At 44.0% G+C, this 23,274-nt stretch overlaps 1 protein-coding gene across 11 annotated transcripts in view; it reads right to left on the reverse strand.

The window, feature by feature from the left end:
• Positions 1–23,274, reverse strand: part of ARL15 (ARF like GTPase 15) — a 486,108-nt gene that overhangs the window by 296,439 nt on the left and 166,395 nt on the right. For all 11 annotated transcript variants that reach the window (XM_089312779.1, XM_051853777.3, XM_008262202.5 and 8 more), the window contains one exon: positions 8,234–8,378. In XM_089312779.1, the coding sequence (XP_089168905.1) occupies positions 8,234–8,378 (145 nt within the window). The remainder of the gene's footprint in view (positions 1–8,233; positions 8,379–23,274) is intronic.

Raw genomic sequence — 23,274 nt, forward strand, 5'->3', positions numbered from 1 at the left:
CACTGCCACATTGCTGTCTTGCCTTGGCCTGGGACTCCTCATCAGCAAAACTGAGTCAACTCTATGGTTTCCTCTAAAATCAAGAGTCCATTATTCATACTAAACAAGAACAAGGAAATAACGGTAACCACTGTGTTGATCATCAATGGCCTCTGGAATTTGGCTGAAGGCCTCATGGGTTGGTCTCCCCAGGCTCCATTCAAATAATTGGATGGCTGGAGCATAAGCTACACAGTCATTTTTTCCTGGCCTATCTAAGCTGCATTAGTAAGACTAAAACCTCCCCTAAGATTTAACCCCACAAATTTTAATAAATATATGACTTAGAAACTCTTTGGGGAAATAATTGTTTGCATAGCCTTTCAGTCTTTGTTTTGCAATCCTTAAATCCAACAAAACCTGTGACAGAGAGATGGATTTGAAGTTGTTCATGTAGAAAAAGTATTCCTGGAATTGTAACAAAATTAGTTTTGGGAGGAAGGTTAGTCTATTTTTATTCATCATGTGGAACACGCATGTTTAACTTGGGCCTACAAACTGAAACCTTTCCCCTCCCCTTGGTCTGCATGCACACACACAGATACATATTTGATGTGTACTTCTGAAATCCCTGGGTCATTCTAAGTGATGAAGGGAAAGACATTCCATAAACCTCGTGGCCTTGACCTAGAACAAGGGCATGATTTATGCCAAGGTAGATTTGTGATGTTTGGATGAAAGTCTAGTAAAGTTCTCCTAAACATGAGTTCAACGTCATAAAAGGAAACAAGCTACTGGAATTTATAAAACAGAATCCTTTAGCAGACACCAACATCTGACTTTCTAACTTATTTCTCTGGGGACTTAATACATATGTAGCTAATATACTAAAGTATTTAAATGTCTTGTTCAAATCTTCACAAAATTTTCCTCTATTTCTTTCAAGTTTCATGATCTTTTTCTAGTATAAATGAATCATATACTACTTGATAATTTTTCAAGGGCAGCAATACAAATCCCTAGAAGATATTTTCAATCTTCTAAAACTCAGCGTTCACTCCTGCTCTAGATTCTTCTCCATACTGCATCAGTATATTATCCTGACTCCATTCCTCTGGTTTATTTTTTTTTAAGTGCATAATTGTGAAAGCTATGGTTTAACAACTACTCTTATCAACATATTCCTTGTGGATATACAGTGAAGGAATTCACTCTGGAGAGAGTTCACTTTGAGAATTCCTAGCCCATGGTGCCATCTAACCCATTTTTCTCCCTCCACCAAGAGGTCTTACCTCTGAAGGATTTCTTGGCCCTTTGAGTTTTGACAATTTAAGAATCTTTTAAAATTTATGTCAAAGGTGACTGATTGCTGAAGTTAAAAATCCAATATGGTTTGAATTCTCCCCCCACCCCCACAGGAAAGGCAGACATTTTTGCTTTGCTAAAAACAGGATGACACACCTTCCTTATAGTATGAATGCATTGTAACAAATCAGCACTCAAGGTAAATTTTCTCCTCAATTGTTAAAAACTCTTACAAAACACAATTCATTTTAATTGGCTTTCTATTGTCAAAACTCTGAGAAATAATGTAAAACAATAAGACTTAACCCACAATCTGTCCACATTAACAAAACATGGTGCGGTTTTACTTGTTCTTTCCAATTTCTATTCAAATGTACATAGTTTTCCATGGTTTAATATAAAAAATATAAATTTAATTTTTCAATTTTCTTGAATAAAAAATTATATACATTTTCCAATCTGTAATCATTACATTTGCAGTACCATAATTTAGCTAACACATTCTTTTGCTGAGGGGCATTTAAATTGCTTTAAATTTTAGTTATTATACAAAATGTTGTAAAGAATTACTTTGTACATTTTTCTATAATTTACTTAAAATAATAACTGCTAGTGGCATGATTATTGGGTGTTTAAATGCTGGTATATAAATAATTGCTTTCTAAGAAAAGGGATAATGTCACCAACAGTAGCAGTAATATTCATATATGCACATATCATTGGCACTACCATCTTACCAGTGGTAGGTTATGAAGAAATGAGTTTTCATAAATTTAAATATAAAACTGAGATTTTCCTATTCATTTTCTAGTAAAGTTGATCTTCTAGCAACGAAGAACCTTTGCCATTTCTCTGTTATTTATTCTATTTATGAATTATCTTTATGGACTTAATTTATCTATTAGATTCTAGATACTATGTGTAAATGTATTGTTGAAGTGGGGTAGTCACAAACTCTAATCCATAATATGTGATGCAAATATTTCTCAGTGATTTTTAAAACATATTTATCTTATTAATTTTAGTTTCCAAATGATTCTAAATTTTTATATAGTTAAGTCTCCTGGTATTTATTCTAAGGAACTGGTCCACACAATTACGTTAGCTGGCAAGTCGAAAATCTGTAGGGTGGGCTGACAGGCTGGAGACCAAGGAAAGAGCCCATGTGCAGTTCAAGTTCAAAGGTCACCTGCTATAGAATTTCCTCCTGTTCTGGAGAAGCCAGTCCTCTGTTCTATTCGGGCCTTAAACTGAGTAAATGAGGCGCAATCATATTATGGAAAAAACTGACATTACTCAAAGTATACAGATTTAATAGTAATCTCCTCTAAAAACACTCTCAGAAACATCCTGACCACATATCTGAGCACCCAAGGCCTTGCAAAGTTACAAAAGAAAAGAAAAAATTAACCTTCATATACTTTCTCAATGGTTTCCAGCAATTTTATTCTAATGAGCTTGGTATTGTTTTGTTCATTTGTCTTGCACTTAGGATTGAGTGAGCTTCTTGATATGTGAATCTAGAGTCTTCTTCAGCTCTGACAATGGTTCAGCGATTACTTCTTCAAATATTTTTTGTGTCCCTTTCCCTATCCCTCACCTTCATGGACTCAAATTACCCTATGTTAGATCACTTAAAAGTTGTCCCACAGCTCACTGAGGTTCTTTGCATTCCCTCCCTCCCTTCTTCCCTCCCCCTCTCTCCCCCTCTCTCTGATAGTCTCTAATACTAATGCTTTTCAATTCATTAAACTTTTTCTTCTGCAATGTCTGAATTTCTATCAATCTCATCTGGTATGAACTTGTATTTTATATCAGAAATTACAGTACTCATCAAGAGAAAATTTATATGGATGCTTGTATGTAGACATATGTACATATGATGCTATCTTCTATGTCTCAGCTTTATGAACGAAAAATCTCTTGGTTCTCTCTCTGTGCAAGCCTCTCATCTCTGGTATTCTGCCCTTTGAACTCTAGTTGCCTTGTTCTCCCTGACTCAGCTCCGTCTGCTCACGCAGTGGGGCCACTGAGCTCTACCCCAGGTCCCTCTGGAAATGTGCCCCAGCTAGGAAACTCGCTCAATGCTCATCTCACTGTTTCTCATCTCTCAGGGGTGGTTATTCTTTGTTGTTTCCTCAAAAAAAAGTTGATTTAAACATTTTATATGTTTTAATCATTTCAAGTGGGAAAACAAACCAGTTCCAGTTATTCCATCTTGAGCAGAATCAGAAGTCCTCATCAATCTGGCACTCACTGCCCTCCCATGAGTACCTTTAGTCTTTCCTTCTCCCATGATGACCGTCCTTACACCTCCCTCCTCCAGTATGCTCACACGAGATCTTCCCTTAGAAAAATAAATTCCCATCATACTGGTTTTTCTGTTTCTGTCAATCATCTTTTTTTTTTTTTTTTGGACAGGCAGAGTGGACAGTGAGAGAGAGACAGAGATAAAGGTCTTCCTTTTGCTGATGGTTCACCCTCCAATGGCCGCCACGGCCAGCGCGCTGCAGCTGATGCATCGCGCCAATCTGAAGCCAGGAGCCAGGTACTTCTCCTGGTCTCCCATGGGGTGCAGGGCCCAAGCACTTGGGCCATCCTCCACTACACTCCCTGGCCACAGCAGAGAGCTGGACTGGAAGAGGGGCAACCAGGACAGAATCCAGCGCACCGACCGGGACTAGAACCCGGTGTGCCGGCGCTGTTAGGATTAGCCTATTGAGCCACGGCGCCGGCCTCTGTCGATAATCTTGAAAGAACAGTCCTAGCTGAGAGGCCAAGGAGTGAAGTGAAGGAGTGAAATGGACTGGCTACATCTCATTCCCTTTGCTTCCTTGCCATTCCCTCATTTCTCAGGTTGGGTTCTATCCCAGAACTCTGTGAAAACTGTTCTACCATTGGTCACTCATGACCCTGTTGTCACTAAACTAGGCGGTCCTTGTCTTGAACTTCAGACTTCCATTCATATCACCTAACTGTGGTTTCTGTGATGCTTTGCCCACATTTCTCTTCTATGTTAATATGGACTAGATGAAATTATATATAGTTGCCGCTTAGCACCTTTCTTCCCTCTCTCCACCTACTATCCCTTAATAAGCTCATCTAAATCCACAACTGAGCTGCCACTCAAATCTGCATCGCTTGCTCTGACATCTCTCTAGTCTGCTTGTCTCTTGGAATTTGGATCACGGCTTGAAGTCCTACCAATATCTCGAAGTTAGCATATCCAAACTTAGACTTAAAACCCTTTATCTTAAAAATGCCTGTCATGCTTTCCCTACATCGTTTATGGAATCCATTCAAAATGCCAAACTAGCAATTTAAATCATTCTTGACTCTTTTCCTTTCGTGTTATCCAGTATGATTATCACATGTACAGCATCAATCATATCTGCTTCTAATTCTCCAGTCCCACAATTATTGCCCCATGGGATCACCTCGCCATATTACACATCGCTGCCCTTGGTTCCCAACATAACCTAAATCTCTGCATTCTGTGCCTCAACCCAATATGACTATTAACTTTTCTCTGAATACACTTATGCTTCCCATCCTTACTCTCCATACTCCACTGCTCTCTGGATTCTACTCATCATATGAGACCCTACTCAAATGTAATCGTCACTATGAACCCTGGTTTGATTCCCCAGATAAGAGAGAATCACTCCTGAGGCCGGAACTGTGGCGCAGTGGGTTAACACCCTGGCCTGAAGCACCAGCATCCCATATGGGCACCGGTTCTAGTCCTGGCTGCTCCTCTTCCGATCCAGCTCTCTGCTACGGCCTGGGATAGCAGCGGAAGACGGCTCAAGTCCTTGGGCCCCTGCACCCATGTGGGAGACCTGGAGGAGGCTCCTGGCTCCTAGCTTCAGATCGGCGCAGCTCTAGCCTTTGTGGCCATCTGGGGAGTGAACCAGTGGATGGAAGACCTCTCTCTCTGTAACTCTTTCAAATAAGTTAAAAAAAAAAAAGAATCACTCCTAAAAAGAATCACTCCTTCCTTCTTTTAACTGTCATATTTATACCTCCAAGTGTGGCACATGTCACATTCTGTCTTAGCATAGGGCCTGGTATTTATTAAATATTCAAGAATTGTAAGCTGTTTTATCACTAGAAAACTTATCTTCCTAACCCAGTGTAAACTTCCTGATGGCTGGGACCTCCAAAGAGCCCTCCAAAAAGGCACTGTGCCAGGATCAGGATAATCACAACTCAATATCTAAAATGTTAGCCAACCTTATATCTAATTCACCAGAAAGTCACCCAGCGCACAATGTTATGGTTGGTGCCAGTAAAAGGGGAACTTACTACTAAGACATCTAATAAAAATAGATAAAATATAGTATAGTTTGCAAATAATAAATTATAAAGCATTACTCACAGAAAAGTTTTTGCATTATAATTCAAAACTCCTCTTCTAGCCAGAGTGCTAAGAAATAACTGATTGGTGAGGGAAAGTTTGTTTTGGGTTCCTCTTTCTACCTAATTTGGGAAGTTATTTGGTTTGAGAAGAATGATTAATCTAATGAAGTTTCTATAAATTCATAGCATATGACTCAAAAGATAGCCACGATTTTACAAACACCTAATAAGTACAGATTCCCATCAGAAACCCTACCACTAAGCTGCAAACAAAGACCTAAACTGGCATCCTACGCCTATCGTTAGGTACCTAATATAGCCATGTCACCAGACTTTGATTCTCAGATGATTTAAAAGCAAAATACAGAGAAAGATCCTTACCTGTCACTGAAGGCCTCTATGAAGCCCCAAGAGGATACTTTACGTAAGGTACTACATAGACCCCATTTGCCATCATTTGCTTATGCATTCAACAAACATCTACCTCTACGCCCAAACCCTGGGCCAGCCTCAGGTATTCAATGCCGAAAAAGCTTCTTTCTGCCCTTGGAAGCTTACAAACCAGAAGAGGGAGAGGGTCATGAAAAGAAAGCAATGCTACAGGCACTAAATGGCAGAAATATGGCCCGCGTAGAGTGGCAGGAGCGGAGAGTCTTCAGATCTGTCTGGTCACAGAGAATGGTGGTGAGGAAGGGCTCCAGGCCAAGCGGTCACACCTGAGCTCTGCTCGTCCTCTGTGGAATCACCACTCAGTAGGAGCCCCTCAACTCTTCCCTCCTCCGTTAATCAAGCTATGTCTCTGTTACCTACGATTCTAGAACCCAAAAAGTTCTCAAAATATGCACTTCTTTGCTAAGTGATTTGGCGGTGAAATCTGCCCCGAACTGATGAAAGGCTCTTGATTATCAATATTTTCCCCACTAGTTAGGAAATCTCGTTAATAATTTCATCATCCGCCTACCACCTGTGCCAGGGACTGAGTCATCCTTGGCTGCCTGTTCTCTCATACTCCAAAGCCAGCTGATCACCAACCCATTTCAACTGTAGCCCTCAAATAGGACCCTACTTGTGCCTTCCTCTCTGACTCCCTCCACTGCCTCAGCTAAGGCACTCGGCCTCAGCACTGTAACTGTCTTCTGACCCTGTGCCTACCTGCGCTCCTCACGGTTCAGCATCCACATGGCCAGCTTGACCCTTCTCAAATGGACACTGGATGGTGTAGTTTTCTTGCTTTGAATTCTCCGACGTTGCAGCACAATCTAGGGAAAGCTAATGCTCCAACTCTTGAGCCTGCTGTAAAACGTTTGCCCAGATCTGATGAGTTTCCTTGAGTTCTATGCAACATACATTGCAGTCCTGCAGAAATATGGCTCCCAAGAGGTGCCACCCTCTTTCACCCCATCTGCCTTCACACAAGCTCTTTCTACTCCAAATATTCCCTGTGTTCTTCCACTCTACTCTCTGATTCCTATTTATCTGCCAAGTTTACTTATCAACTTCCCATCCAATATGGAAAACGAAACCAGGCATCCTTCCCTTCCCCTGTTGCAGGCAATGCTGGTCATGCCCTCTGCTTTGTCCATTTCTGAACGTGAACTTAATGTTTATGGACGAGGTCTTCGAAAATGCTGGAATCAGAGCTTACATCCAGTACGGAGCAGGTGTCCAACAAAGACCCCGCCTGAATGAACAATCCTTCCAACTTCCCCAGACGTCTCACTCCACTCTATCAGCTCTCCTCCCACAGCAGCTCTGGAACTATTCTGTCTTTATCTTCCTTCACTTACAGTCTTCATTCCTGCCTCATCATGAGAAAAGAAAGAGGAGGCAATTGTGGAGTGACAAAGCCCTAGGCGAGGGTTTCCTAATGTGGGCCCTGACAACATTCCGGACTGGATAATTCTTTGTTGTGGAGCTGTCCCGTGCGCTGCAAGTGCATTAGCAGCATTTCTGACCTCTGCCCACTCGAAGCCGGTAGTACCCTCCTCCAGTTGGCACTGCCAAAATGTCTCCAGACATGACCAAATGTCCCCCAGGGACCAGGGAGGGGGGCAGCCCTTGAATGAGGATCACTGCCCTAGACTGACTTGGGAAAGACAAAGATCAACATGTGACAGCTGCTCCGTGGCCTCCTCTACCCTCCAGGTGCGAAGCAATGGAGAGAGGATCCAGGCCACATCAGTGGCGCTGTCAGGGGTGTACATGGCCGACAAGAGTAGGCTGCAGTGACACTGAGAGGAGCTTGGCACTGAGCAGCCCTGAGATGACTTCCTGTTGTCCGAGTTCCAGACTTCAGGATTTGTTTGCATTGGGATGTTCGTGAGCTTGATTTATTCAGGGCCCGTGAGATAACCAGCTAGAGGGATACAGGATACTGTCATGGAAAGTCAAGAACCCTTCTGAGATCTTGTTTTGCAAAAGAGCATACTTAAAATGGAAATAAATACACTGAGTGAAGCATTAAGGTACAAATAACAGAGAAGGGATGGAAGACATCACACCGACAGCACAGGAAACGAGACCGTCTAGGAGATGAGAGAGAGAAAGAGAGAGAGAGAGAGCGAGCGAGCCCTGGCATGGGACCCACCTGTCGTGGACACGACACTCTCGGCGCTTTCACTGCAGAGCTTCGACAGCAGACTGGTCTTGCCGGAACCCGTGAGGCCTATGCAAACCAGGTCATATTCTGGGCGTGCAGGTGGGGGTCCCTTGCAGCACAGTGCTCTAAAACACTGCAAAGAAAGGGGGAAATGGAATTCTTTTAAATAGGGAGACACACCTTAGTAATACATAAATATACATAAATACTAACAAGTCCTTAAATAAATCTATTGTTAGGAGGAAAATGGTAACATTGGAGCAAAGAAATTTGGAGGAAGCCGCATTCACCAAAGGGTCAAAGTTACCATCCTCATTCCTAGACCTCTGTCCACCTCTCGGCCTCACGTCCCACCACGGCAGGTGCATCGGAAGCAGCCTGACTTCAACACACAGCAGTGTGGCCAAAATTGCACAACCTGAATGTCACGGTGAGGAACGTGGACCGAGTCAGTCTGACGAGCACTCTCTCCAGACACCGTCTATTCTCTAAAACACAATGCATCCTGGGTCAGAAGGGGGAAATGCCATCAACCACATTACTGGGACACGAGGTAAGGACTCAGTATAGGGGGCATTTTTATTTTATTTTATTTATTTTGGTTTTTTGACAGGCAGAGTGGACAGTGAGAGAGAGAGACAGAGAGAAAGGTCTTCCTTTGCCATTGGTTCACCCTCCAATAGCCACCGCGGCTGGCGAGCTGCAGCCAGCGCACCGTGCTGATCCGATGGCAGGAGCCAGGTACTTATCCTTGTCTCCCATGGGGTGCAGGGCCCAAGCACTTGGGCCATCCTCCACTGCACTCCCTGGCCACAGCAGAGAGCTGGCCTGGAAGAGGGGCAACCAGGACAGAATCCGGTGCCCCGACCAGGACTAGAACCCAGTGTGCCAGTGCTGCAAGGAGGAAGATTAGCCTAATGAGCCATGGCACCAGCATATTAGTTAACAGTGTTGCATAAGGTAAACTTTTCTGAATTTAGTAACTGCTCTGTGCTCACACGAGGAAAATCATCGTTCTAAGAAAACATCAAGTTAAGTACTAGAGGTGAAGGGTCTTGATGCCTGCCATTAACTGGCTCAGAAAAACGCTCAGGGGCTCGGCACCGTGGCTCGCTTGGTTAATCCTCCACCTAAAGCGCTGGCATCCCATATGAGTGCCGGGTTCTGTCCCGGTTGCCCCTCTTCCAGGCCAGCTCTCTGCTGTGGCCCGGGAAGGCAGTGGAGGATGGTCCGAGTGCTTGGGCCCCTGCACCTGCGTGAGAGACCAGGAGAAGCACCTGGCTCCTGGCTTCCGATCGGTGCAGCGCCGGCCGTAGCGGCCATTTGGGGGTGAACCAACAGAAGGAAGGCTTTTCTCTCTGTCTCTCTCTCTCACTGTCCACTCTGCCTGTCAAATAAATTAAAAAAGAAAAAAAAAAAGACAAACGCTCAGTCTCTACCTCCAGCTCCATCACTATCTGGTAAGCCAAGTGAAAAAGCCAACGCAGGAAAAGGTTCACAACTGGAGAAGTGGAGTGAGCAGTCTACAGGAAAATTCCTTCTTCTAGACTTAGAACCCTTGGATATCATTTCAAAATAAATAAAAAGATGCAAAGAATAATTAGGAACAGTCCCTACACACATCACTGCCTTCTCGGTCTGCTCAATTCCATGCTAGGTCAGATGACCTCAGGGTGCTATGTTCTGTAGTATAGCCTGTGCACTGCACAAACCTGTTTGGTCTGCAAGAGTTAAAAACAGGAGATCTGGGAGACAGGCTATCACTCATGCAGTTTTTGATCTTTCTATTTATCCCATATCCATTTACTAGTGGCCACCTACATGCTGGCTGGTAGAACCTGAAATATCTAGGCCTTGAATGATTCAGGAGACAAAGAAAGAGGGAGAGCAGGAGAGAGTGAGATCTACTCACTTCTGGGCCACCTGGAGATCAGGAGAGAAGAGCCCTAAACAAGACCAAGACTTCTCACTCATCACATAGGAACCCTCACTGGCTGTCAGATGCTCACAACCAAGCGAGATTTCCTCATTTCTCACATGCAGTCCACAAGGCTCACCCAGATGACCCCTGAAATAGCTCTGGCATCCAGGTGCTTCTCTCCAGCCCAGGCAACATCTACACTGTCCCACTGCTGCCAGCACATTCACTCTTGCCCTCCTGTTCTCCACAAGCAGCCAGAGACTGCTTCCTTGGGAAAAGGAAACCTAGTCATACCTGCTTAAACTGCACCAGGACAGCCCCCTGCTCTTGGGCTCAAACCCTTACCCTGGTCTACAAGGCCTGCAGATCCACTGCAGCCCACACCAACAGGCTTTTTTTGACAGGCAGAGTGGACAGTGAGAGAGAGAGACAGAGAGAAAGGTCTTCCTTTGCCGTTGGTTCACCCTCCAATGGCCACTGTGGCTGGTGCACCGCGCTGATCCGAAGGCAGGAGCCAGTTGCTTCCTCCTGGTCTCCCATGCAGGTACAGGGCCCAAGCACTTGGGCCATCCTCCACTGCACTCCCAGGCCACAGCAGACAGCTGGACTGGAAGAAGAACAACCGGGACAGAATCCAGCACCCCGACCAGGACTAGAACCTGGGGTGCCGGCGCCACAGGTGGAGGATTAGCCTAGTGAGCCGCAGCGCCAGCCAGGAATCTACTTTCTCCACAGCGCAGAGCTTCCTTTTGTCCTGAACTCACTTCACCTGACTTTTTAAGAGATTCCATATATGAGATAGACGAGTCTATGATCCATATTCTTCATGGGTTTATTACTCTCCAATCACATTTCCTCACAGCCTCTGAGCCTGAGGAGTCCTAACTGTTTCCGTCTGCCTTCATGTGGCCGGCCCTCCCATGCCTTCATCATGTCTGTCGCTCTTCTTTGACCTTGCCTAGTTCCATTCTGCCTTCTCCGACAAGATTAATGACCACAGCTAAAAACAACATTCTAGATGCCAACACATCACATCCCAGATTCACCTAAAGGCTGGCTGATCTTGTCTGACATTTTGCAACTCTTTCTTGGACATGTTTTGTTTTGTTTGAGAGGCAGAGAGAGAGAAAGAGAGACAGAGAGACACTCCCATGGCTGCTTCACTGCCCACATGCCCACAATGGCTGAAACCAGGAACCAGGAACACAGTCCAAGCCTCCAGCATGCATGGCAGGAACCCAATTACTTGAGCTCTCACTGCTGCCACCCAGGGTCTGCACTGGCAGGAAGTGAAGGATCAGGAGCCTAAGTCGGGGATTGAACCCAGGTTCTCTGATGTGAGGTATGGGCATCCTAACTGCTAGGCTAAACACCTTGCTCCGTGCATGCTTTCTCATTCATGGAAAAACAAGCTTCCCAGACTTAGGATTAGAATGTTTCTCAGAGGCAGCTTTCCATCCGTCTGTCTGTCTCCCCTCAAAGACAGCCTCTGGCTGGTAGTTCACGCTTAGGATAGATCTTCCACGTTCAGCAATGGTGGACAACATTAGTCATGTTGATTCTCTTACTGGTCTGCTTTGGGCTTTGGGGAAGGATGAGGAAAGACCTCTGCCTGCCCTGGACACCCCCATTCCCACCAGGCAGCTTTGCCAGAATTCCTCGGAACTCTGCACCAAAGTGGGACAGGCACAGCTGCCCTGGCCCACACACTTGACTCTCAAGCACAAAATGAAATTACACGTGGATGATTGCCGTTTCACTCTGTTTCAATGATTCCTACACCAACATCATTAATTTGGCCCAAAAGTTCCACAGTTTCATCTTGGTGTTCTTTTTTAACATCCGGCATGTAGAAACGTAGCCAGGCCTGATGACCTGCTAATGCACTCCCAGGTCGCCTGAGACATTCCTGACACCTCAGACGATTTAGCAGTGACTCTGACGCCACCCTCTCTCTCTGTCTCTTCTCTGCAGCGAAGCCCTCTCCCTTCTCATGGCTGCAATCACACAGAATGTCAGGACACCCAACGCGACATCCCTCCCCAGGCCCCCAACTCCTGCTGAAATCCCAGACCCTGTAGTTCCAAGTGTTCTCAAAGAACCCAAACTAAATCTGAATAAAACAAAAACCTCCCCCACAAAACCACTACAGGGGGTGGGGGGATTGGGGGATGCATTTGGGAACATCAAGGCTAGATGAACAGTTATCACAAGAGAGAATCTGAAATAAACCATAGTCTCTGAAATCCTATGTATTTGAACTAAACAGATAACAATAAATAAATAAACCCCACTGCTAACAGGAATTGTATCCGATTTTGAGCCAACAAAATAAAACTTTTAAGAGAACGCTACTTTACATGATGGAAAAATGTGTGCATTTTTTGAGCCAGTTCCTAAAAGCTTTACAGAGTTTGCATTTGCTTTTTGTTTTAAAACTTAATGAAGCTTTGGATCTTATAGTCAATTTACTTAAAATTACTCACTTTGGCCTCTAGACTATACTGTACCAAAGTTCATTGTGCGTGTCTCCTACAGCAGCTCTTGCATTGTTAAGGGTAAGCCCTTTTCACCGGCGTACAATGAGAAACACAATGCTGTCGGCAGCCCTGACAGCAAACTCAGCCTTCATTCCCAGGCCAGACACTAAGGCATTGTGTAACTCTGCTCAAGCCCCATCAACCGATCCCCGCTCCGGTTTCCCGTGATTAACTAGCCACGTTTGAACGCTATCTGCTGCCTCCTTTCTTCAGGAAGATGGGCGGAGGCATGGCTTTAAGGCATTAGGCGCCTAAGGAAAGTGTTCTGTGGGTAAATAACTGTACATCTTGACGTTCCTCTTCCCCCTTAAGGTGACAGCTAGCTGCCTGGGCAAGGGCCTGGTGGCCCAACATAGAGCACAGACTACACCTTCCCAGGCCATCCGCCTACAGCCGCCTCCATGTGCTACAACTCTTCCCAGTTCAACCCAAGACACTAACGACACATGATCACCAACTTTTCCATGCAGCAGGAAAGCCAGAATAGGGCCAGTCTGAATTCTAACTAGAATTGTAACTCTACCCTCTGTGGGAGCAACAGAGGTCATGGTCTCCATTACTTAGACTACTGTAGTTCGTAAGTCTTTTTTTTAATACTGGGCCAGTGACGACTTGCTCCTTCTTTATTTAAAATAAAAAAAAATTTTTTAAATAAAAAACAGTGTACCCAGGATTATGTCAGAACACAGCATGTGTCCTCTACGATGAGCCCACAGGGTCCATCAGTTGTGTACGTGAGCAAACAACATGCCAAGGTCTTGGGGGACAGCAAAGACCGCAATCGGCAGGAATTAACTGAGAGGTAAACTTTGGCCACTCCTATAACTGCATGAAACTGTAACTCAAATACAAATGAGCCGAAAAGCAAAGGCAAAAAATCTTTGGGATATTTGAAGAAGAAAAGGGATCGCATGTATCAGGAATAAAAGCAAACAATAAAGATGGGATCGTGAGGGTAAGTAAAATGAGGACTTGTACTTCTGTCTGGCAGCCTCGCCTCAAGGCAGCAAAATCATCTTAAAAAGTCCCCATGTCTATTGGGGACAGTGCCAGACATTCGGCAGGTCTGGCAGAGCCCTGTACACAGCCGGAGCTTGGTGAATGAGTGCTCAACAAGTCAACGCTGTAATGCACTAATTAAGCATTTAAGTGTACATCTCTTTTTCCCTCTCCATTTCTACCTGAATGAATCTAGCCGGCCTCCACATCACTCACACAGTCTGAGCTGAATGCTTCTGCACCACCCTGGTCCTGTACACTCAGAATGAAAGACCCTGCTGTCTCTTTTCTCTGCGGCCGACTTTTATTCAAAGTTCTGCCTAGGCGGTGCCTCCTCCGAGAATTCTTCATTTCCCTCAGAGACAGAACTAATCCTTCTGCTGCTCCTTGGTCCTGTGCAGACACTTCTAACACTGCAGTTAGCTCTGTGCTACATGTGCTTTCCCCCCCTAACTACTAAGATTTATTAGCTGGTGGAAATACGCATACAACTCCAAGGTCATAGATCCATTCTTGGTCCTATGATTAGTTCAAAAAAGCTTAATTTAACAGTTACCTAGGGTGGCCAGGCACCAAAACACAACAACAGAGTTGGTCTACAAATACATATTTCTAGATAAGAATCTTGCTCAAAATCCTCCCATTCTGGCACTGGCCTATGTACTGCCAGTATTTCCTTACCACCCCGTGTTGCTACATTCCCAGCCTTCTGGGACATGACATTTGTTTCAATTGATGCTCTGTTTTTCATCATGAATACATGATTTTATTCCGAGCATGCCTTCAATCTGATTGAAGCTCTGTAGAGTTGCTGGAAAATGTTCCCCAGCCAGCTTCGGGACTTCCCCACAGGCACACGGCACTGGCCTTGCTCCACTCCATTTCCTCCTGATTTCAATACAGGTCTCAGCAAATACCACAAGGGCTCCTAAGGCAGACAACCAGGTTCTTACCACATAGTCCGGGGGCTGGGGGTGCCTAGCCCAGCACGCGGTAGCTACTCATAGATTTACAAGACATCTGTGAGTTGGCACCTAGAAGGAAGAGGAAAGTCACCCATAGCTGTCAGTGAATCTATTTTTCATGCAGTTTAGCTCTACAAAGAGGCACCTGTACGTTCTGATTCTCACCCATTCTTAAAATAAATTAGAGATGTTTTTAAAAAGGAAGTCAGTTTCTAGGAGTGTCTTCTAGCTCTAAACATGTTCAAAAAATAAAACAAGAAATGCTTAAATATCTAAAGTGATCTGATTTAGAACACTTTCCAAATATATACTATACTAGCCAAATATGCATCTGTCTTTCAAAAATGTAACCCAATACAAAACACAATGTAATACAAAATGTAGTACAAGATTTGTCGGAGCTACCCAGCTCTCTAGGAGACGTGAGAGATGAGTGTTCCAGTAAGTCAAACACGAAACCAAAGGCAGTTAATGTGCTGGAGCACCAGGCAGAAGTGGTATATATGCATTACTTCATTTACACCCCAGAAGAATCCCGTAAGCAAAGTACTACATGAGTCCCATTTTCAGATGCGGACTCAGACAGTTAAGCACCTTGCCTATGTGCAGCAAGATTTAAACCTTGGCAGTCTGGCCCCAGAGCTGTTCTCTGAGCCAGCGGATGGGTCAGCCTCTGGCATCCGAGGGTGCGTCACACACAAGGGACTTCCAAAGCATTCTGTGTGGAGTAGAACACAGATCAAGAAAATGCACCAGGGAGCTTTTAAAGTGGCAGAGCTGGGGTTTGCACAGGGCTGTTCTGAGCTCCAGAGCTCTGCCCCATCCGCAGTCAGAGAGCACAGCATCAGAATCGGGCTGCTTCTGCTGTTTCGAGGGATGAGGGGAGGGGGAGGGCTTTCGGTCAGTTTGCCTGTGTAACTGAACAGAGACAGACACCTGGCACAGGGAGATGGTCCAAGTCTTTGCCTTGTGGCTCTATTTGCACTGTTAGGTTTATGGCTAACGCAGCTTTCATTGCAAGCTAATGGACCCTGTGGCTTTCTCTCTACTCAGAGGGCTTGGGGGACAAGCAGTGTCCTCAGTGCTCCTATATGACTGAATTAGGCTGTAGGGAAGGAAGACATGGGATTGGCTGGACTGGAAGACAAGGGACTACGGAAGGGCTGCTGGCTTCTCTTCTCACTGTGGGCTTCTTTCATTTAACCCTTTTTGTCCTCTGAAAAGGACAAAGCTTGTCTATAGAGTAGCCCATGCTGGCTGTGGAGGTTTCTCATTCCAAGCATGGCAATAAGGGGGAAAAAAAAATCTATTGAAATAGTCCTCAAATTTTCCCCCTCAATATATATATATGCAAATTAGACCACAAGAAAGTAAATAAATAAGCAAACACTAAAAACAGTATGTTAGAAAAGAGGAGAAAAACACTGAATAAAGTGGGTCATGTGCAAATGCACGTGACAGTGATCTGTGACAAGCACATAGTCTTCCACCACTAAGAAGAAAAGCCAGCCTAAGATACACCTTGCTGTCTTGGCGTGACTGGCAGTTCTGGCACACAATGAAGTGAATGTCAGTTCCCAATGGCACCTACAGCACCAGAACCAAGCAGGGCGGCCGAGCATGGACAAGTGTGCTCTTGACCACCACCCACATCCTAGCAGGAGGCTTCCTCACCTCGCAAGAGCAGTCCACGTTGTCAGGGGGAAAATCTTGTTGCTCTTTCAGATCCTAGTGGGAAAAGCACTAAGTTGTTTTTACAGAGGCAGGGTCAACCCTTTCGCCCGTGTGGGCTGCTGGGAGCTCACAGATGAAGGCCGTGGCCCAGTATTGTCCCAGCACTGAGGCTCCTGGCCAATACATCACACTGCCTCAGGACACTAAGTCTGTCTTTGCGTTACCCTTTGTATTTCTCAATCCACATTCCCTTTTGGGGTGAAATACTTCATTATTTCTGCTTTGTTCAGGGCTGTCTCCTGTCTCTGTCCCTATTAACTTGTGGCAACAAAAGAAACAAACAGAAGCAGGGGATTTCATGCTTAGCAGCTACAGACATTGGCCTCACGGCTTTGCAGAGGGGCAGACATCTGAGACTGTGAATGGGAGAGAGTGTCGCTGCACTGAACCAGACCCGGGGCCCACGTGGCTCCCAGTCCCAGTCAATGCATCCTGCATGTCCAGAGGAACCAAAAGTGAAGTTTTAAAAGTTAGAGCAAGTATCTGATAATGAGATTTAAAGAGCTAATTCAAGATTCTCATATTTTCCTAGCTATTCAAAATTTCCTGTCTGCTCACACAGGAAACAGATCAGAGGAATAGGATTTTTATTTTTTTAAACTAAGAAACTCAGAAAGGAAGCAAAGTAGAAATGTGCTGTGTCTTTCTTACTTTTAAAATGTAATTCTTGTAATGGCTACATGGGAAATCTAATTTTAAACTTCATTTTGTTATAATAACAGAATTATCCAATAAAACCAGCCATGAAATGTCCAGGCATGACTGTCTATAAAGAACCAAGCTTTATGGGCCATATTCATCAACATCTCCAAATCAGGGCTTTACCCAGGTCACTTCTGACCATGGTCTATTTTTTTGTTAATGAGCCAAGAAATATAAATCTAGCTAAAGTCAAAGAGCAAAGAATACATTTTATATTCAACTTCTTTTTGATTATTATCTGCATAGAACATTTCTAACAGAAAGTAGGGCACAAATGAAACACCAGAAACTCCTTCTTCTTTATGTTACACACTCGGGAAGAGTGAGGGCAGGAAACATCTCAAAAGGGGGAGGCTCCCGAGGTAGAATTCCAAATGGATTTATGCAGCACCTGCAAATCCCCAGAGAAGATCCCAATGAAGTCGACTCTCTCCACTCTTAGTGATTATGGGTCTGGACACAGGGAGCCTTGTGACCAGAGACAAGAAAACAAACAAGGTAGCTTTTCTTGTCCTTCCTACCAGTGGAAATCCTATTCTGTTCTCTCATCTTTGGGCTCCATAAGGATAGAACTCAGGCCCACATATTCTAGTGGTCTCCTATGTCTGTGGCTCTGTCCAGCTCTGCCTGGATCCTCCCCATGTTTCCCCCTCAGCCCCTAAAGTCCTTGCAGTGGACACCACAGTCCCCTGGGCAACTGTGTTTCCTGTTGTCCTAACTGGGGCCATTACTTCAAGTATTGACTCCAACTCAGTCTCCAAAATATTAAGAATTGTCTTTCTAAAACACCACATAATTTCCATGGCTTAAATGCTTTTCATGGACTGCAGGCAGGTATTGTGGTACACTGGTTAAGACGCCCCTTGGGATGCCTACATCCCATATTGAGTGCCTGGGGTGGAATCCCAGCTCCACTTTCAATCCAACTTCCTGCAGCAGGGGACGGCTCGAGTACCTGAGTCACAGTCACCCACGTGAGAGACCTGGATTGAGCGCCTGGCTCCGGCCTGGTCCAGCCCAGCTCCTGCAGGCACTTTGGGAGTGCACTAGAAGATAAAAGGTTTCTCTCTCCCTCCCCGCCCCTTCAAATAAATAAAACTTTGAATAATAAATACACTCTTTCCATGGCCACCTGTAACTGTCAGGATAAAGTCTAACTTCCTTCTCTGGCAGACGAGGCTTTATATAATAATCTGGCCTTAGCCTTCACTTCTGGTCTCCAATAGTTGTTTTGAAGATTACACAAAGTAGATGTAAAGCACCTAACACAAGGTTGGACACTTCAATCTTAAATGGCAGTAATTCTTGTTAGCATTTTTCCCACTGTATCCACAGCACTCGTTGCTGTCACAGAGGCCTCTGTGTGGTTCTGACTCATGCTCCTTTCGGCTCCGTCAATCAAAGGGGCCCATCCTCTGCCTACACATCATCTTCTGGCTGGCTCCTAGACATCCTGCAAAAATTCAAAACAATGATCATTTCATCTGGGAAGACCCGGTCTGATTTAAATGGCCTTCTGCAGGCTTTCTTAGCATCTTTTCTATTCCACTGTCGCAACACTCATGGTTCTGCCAAGTGAGGTTGGTTTATTGTTCATCTTTCCCCAGAAACTGCAGCACTTGAACAGAGACACTACTTGTACTTCAATGATACAAACTGAGCATCCGACATAGCATCTACCAGTTGGTAGGACATGGTCCCCAATGCATTAAATGTATGACTGGGATTAAGCGTAAGGTCTGATAAGCCTGAAATCAAGCCCTAGATACATCAGGACAAGTTAGCTCACTAAGAACTACTATGCAATCTAGAAAACAAAGATCATCTCACAGGACTGAGATAAAGGGAGAAGTAAATGGGGCACTGTATACCAAGTACTCAAAAATCAACAAGTACTTATCACTATCAAGATGTACACTATGGGGAAGGCACTTGGTCCCATGGTTAAGATGCCACTCGGGATGCCCACATCTCATGTTCAAGTTCCACTTCTGGTTCTGATTCCAGTTTCTTGCTAATGTGCGCCCTGGGAGGCAGCAGGGGATGGCTCAGATACTTCAGTTCCTGCCACCTACTCTGGAGACACAGATTGAGTTCTGAGCTCCTGGTTTCAACCTGGCTTAGTCCTGGATGTTTGAGGGTATTTGTGGAGTGGACCAGTGGATGGAAGATCTATGTCTGTCTCTCTAGAGGCTTTTCAAATAAATAAAAATAATACTTTGAATATTTCTATTATGAGATTTCTCACTTAAAATAGTGTTGCTGTGAAGAGAATTGATTTTTGTGATCACTAATCAAGATTCTTCTTACAACTAAAATTGGATTTATCATTTATTTGGTCAAAGATTTAATACCAATATTAAAACCAAATAATGGTTAATGACATATAGACAGTCATTTTGGTTTGCTATAATAAAAACAATTAAAAGAGATTCTAAATGATGTATACGGAGACTACTACTGGCTTTTTTCTTCCCCTGAGAGGGGAAAACCCGTTAAAAAAAAGCTTTAAACACTGATGGCTGATGTTAACAGATAAATCAATTCCCTTCTAATATGAATCTCTAGGCAGATCCAGACAGAAGCATAACGGGCAAAAATGTCTGTGATCCTTGTGCATCCTCAAATCGCATTGCTCTCTGCGCTGACAAAGACAAATGTGCACTAGGGTTCAGCACTGAAGAGCCAATGCGGCAAGCGAGATGTTATCTCGCCTCACACATCAACACACGTGCCAGACAGATTCTGATTGCAAAGTCTGTTATTGGTGATGAGAGAGGCAGGGAGGGCACAGCTGGATATTTCAGATCCACAGCTGAGCTGGCAGCCGCCGTAGTTCAAGTCATCTTCCCACTTTAAAAGCTGGAATTAATCTGAGAGAGTTATTTAAAGGTGTGTTTCATTAAACAGGCATCTTGCGACTACTGTCAAACTTCGCAAGCAAAAACTGCACACACAGATAAGTAATGGCAGATTTACTTGGGGTCATCAATGAGATATAAACTGATCTCTTTCAGCACCCACAAATCACTTATCAAAATGAAAAAGCAACAAAAGTAGCCCTCGAAAGATTAAACGCAGCATGTGGACTTCATTTATGCTTTTAGAATTTGCTATGTTTTATTCCAGAAAATTTATATAGGCACAAATACCTTCAATTATGTACCCTGAATTTACAACTCACATTATATAGATGGTACAAGTACCATAGAACTGACTGATAAAGATATTACTGGGGCCCATGGGCATGACATATTTAACCAGGGTCTTAAAGTGACATCTGAGACAAGCAACCCTTTCCTTGTTGTTGTTAAATAAAGCACTATCAAAGGAGTTCTCAAATTACCAGGGAAATATGACACTTGAATATTCCAAGTATATTTTTTCTTTTGTGTCAGACAGGGATCTGATTGCAAATCACAGGGAGGTGATCTGTTGCAAGCTTACTGATAATTCACAGAATTGATGAGAATACTGAAGAATCGCAAGAATGCAGATAGCCTAAGGTAAGCATGGTGACCACTTTCAGTGTAGGAAACACCACTTACACTATTTGCCACCCTGCGCCAAACTGCACTGCTGCCTTGAGAAAAACCTCAGACAGCTCCAGCCCAGTGCAGAGGACCACTGAGCTGGACTATCGGACCACCCAAGCCTTGCTTGGTTTCCTACTGGGGCCCTGGCTGCAAGGCAACTGGGAAAAAGTTAGCTGGCCCTAGGTTCAGCAACAGAAGGAAGGAGCCCTGCCTCTATGTTCTCATGGGATTTCTCCCAGAGCAGAGCACTCATTTGCAGGATGGCCAAAAAGAGTATCCAGCATACCTTTTGTGCATTGGACTAACAGACAGCAGACCTTTACATTACAATTTAAAGACATTAAAATAGGCAGAACAGTGTTTCTTCATCTTCCAATTCCACAGACCTCTTCTGCCAGAATATGCCAAAGTCTTGGGAACTGCCACAAAGACTTAGGCTGAACCCAGACAGAGGGCAGGATGAGAGCCAGTAGAGGAAATTCTCGCCCGGACTTTCTTAAGCAGATATGTTTTGCCTTCTGTATCCCACCTGTGCACTGTGATTTAATAGTTCTGTGCTACATGCAGTCCCTTCTTCCTTCCATACTTTTACTAATAAATTTCCCCATGTAAGAAGACGTGGGCTTGCTGTGCAGGTGTAGGAGGCAAATGCCTGACAGCTCTTATGTTCATACTTGCATATTCTTGCTTTCTACTTTAGTATCTTGTAGGAGGAAAATGGGACAGGACAAATTGAAGCTTTGTAGCACCTCGGTTCTGTTAACTAAAAACAAAAACCCAATTGGCAGTCTAGGTTACTGTTTGTCACACGAGCAAACGCCTTAAAGATGTGGAAGTGGTTATTAAAAAAAAACCTCCAGTTTTCACCATTGTTTATCTCAGTGATATATAATCCTTCAAGTCTCCCTTTTCCAATTTGCAAACCATACCACAACTGTGAAGCCAACTGCTACAATGACCAAAAACTACTCATCTGAAACATGCAAAAAAGATAGGGACAGACAGAGAGAAAGAGAAAGCGAGCACACAATCATATCCAGGATTAGCAAAAAAAAAAAAAAAAAAAAAAAAAAAAAAGTAAAAATGAAGCACGCTCCTTGGCTAACAAATTCAGTTTTCCAAAAAGAATAAAATCAGAAAACTTACAGTTAACTATCAGATTAAAGAAAAAACAATGAGGGAATGAGAATGGAAAGGAAAGGATTAGAGAAAAGCGTGTGTGTGTGTGTGTGTGTGTGTGTGTGTGTGTTTTAAAGACATTATGCCTCATTTGCATGGTGAGTCTGTGGAAATAATTTATGATAATCAGTATAAGGAATTATGACACTTGTCTTGAAATGACTCCGCAGTTCCCCACAGTTCTCCCTAAGCAAGACAGGCCATACTCCTGACTCTCACTTCTGTATTAACATCGATTTTATAATTACAATAATATTGGATGCAAAAGTCCTCCAGGGAATGGCTCATGGACAAATCAGAGACAGTGCCTGCCTGAGAGAAAACATCCATCACCAAAGAAGTAGAGAAAACATAGGTTTAAGAGGATCAGAGCTTACATGGGAGCCATATGAGGGGAATAAGACATCACCCCAAAAATGCAATAGTTCTCTGCTATGTAAAAACCCTGAAACCAAGAATTTTAGTCTTCACAAATTCTTCATATATTAAGATTTCATTGTCATATAATCTGGGGCAGGAGGGTAGGGTGGATAATAAAAAATTGCCCTCAGTTTTTCTTTTTTTCTTCTTCCTTTTAGGAAAAACCAAAGCTCCAGGGGAATGTGTGTGGGGTGTGTGTGTGTGTTTTAAGATTTATTTTTATTTATTTGAAAGGCACAATTATAGAGACAGGGAGACAGAGGGAGAGGGGGAGAGGTAATGAGGGGGAGAGGGGGAGAGGAAGGGGGCAAGAGTGAGGGAGTGGGAGAGAGAGATTTAAACAGAGAGAGATCTTCCATCCACTAGCTTACTACCCAAATGGCCAAAAAGCCATTTGGACCAGACCAAATCCAGGAGCCAGGAACTTCTTCCAGGTTTCCCATGTGGGTACAGGGGCCCAAGCACTTCAGCCATCCTCCACTGTTTGCCCAGGTGCATAAGCACAGAGCTGGACTGGAGGTAGAGCAGCCAGGACTTGAACCAGTGCCCACCTGGGATGCCAGCGCACAGGTGGCAGCCTTACCTGCAGTTCCATCCCCAGCCCTCAGCTTTTCCTAACCAATAGGAATTCCTAAGCAAATACAGCACAAAAGTCACAGCTCTCTCTTCAATTCTGTTCATTTTAAATTTCTTACAAATTGCAAATTTATATCCACCCAAACAATGCTAAATCAAGTATCACTTTTATATGCTTCATTTTATGTGTTTTATTGCGTTCATTTCTCATTTCTTCCTTCATTAAAGGAAGTGTGGAGTGAATGAATGGGACAACAAAAGGATGCATATCAAAATACAATTTAATCAAATGGAGGCAAGAAAATATTCTAAGCTACTTTCAACTAAGGTGCAGTTAAGACTGACAATGTGAAGGAAAAGGGATCTCAAAGGGGAGATGACAAGGACAGATCAAAAATTTTCCAATTATTTAGTGCTAACACATGACACAGCATCAGTATCCATTTGAGATTCAGTA

This window comes from Oryctolagus cuniculus, chromosome 14, assembly GCF_051225735.1.
Source record: "Oryctolagus cuniculus isolate XC-2025 breed Fujian yellow rabbit chromosome 14, ASM5122573v1, whole genome shotgun sequence".
In the NCBI taxonomy this organism is placed as follows: Eukaryota; Metazoa; Chordata; class Mammalia; order Lagomorpha; family Leporidae; genus Oryctolagus; species Oryctolagus cuniculus.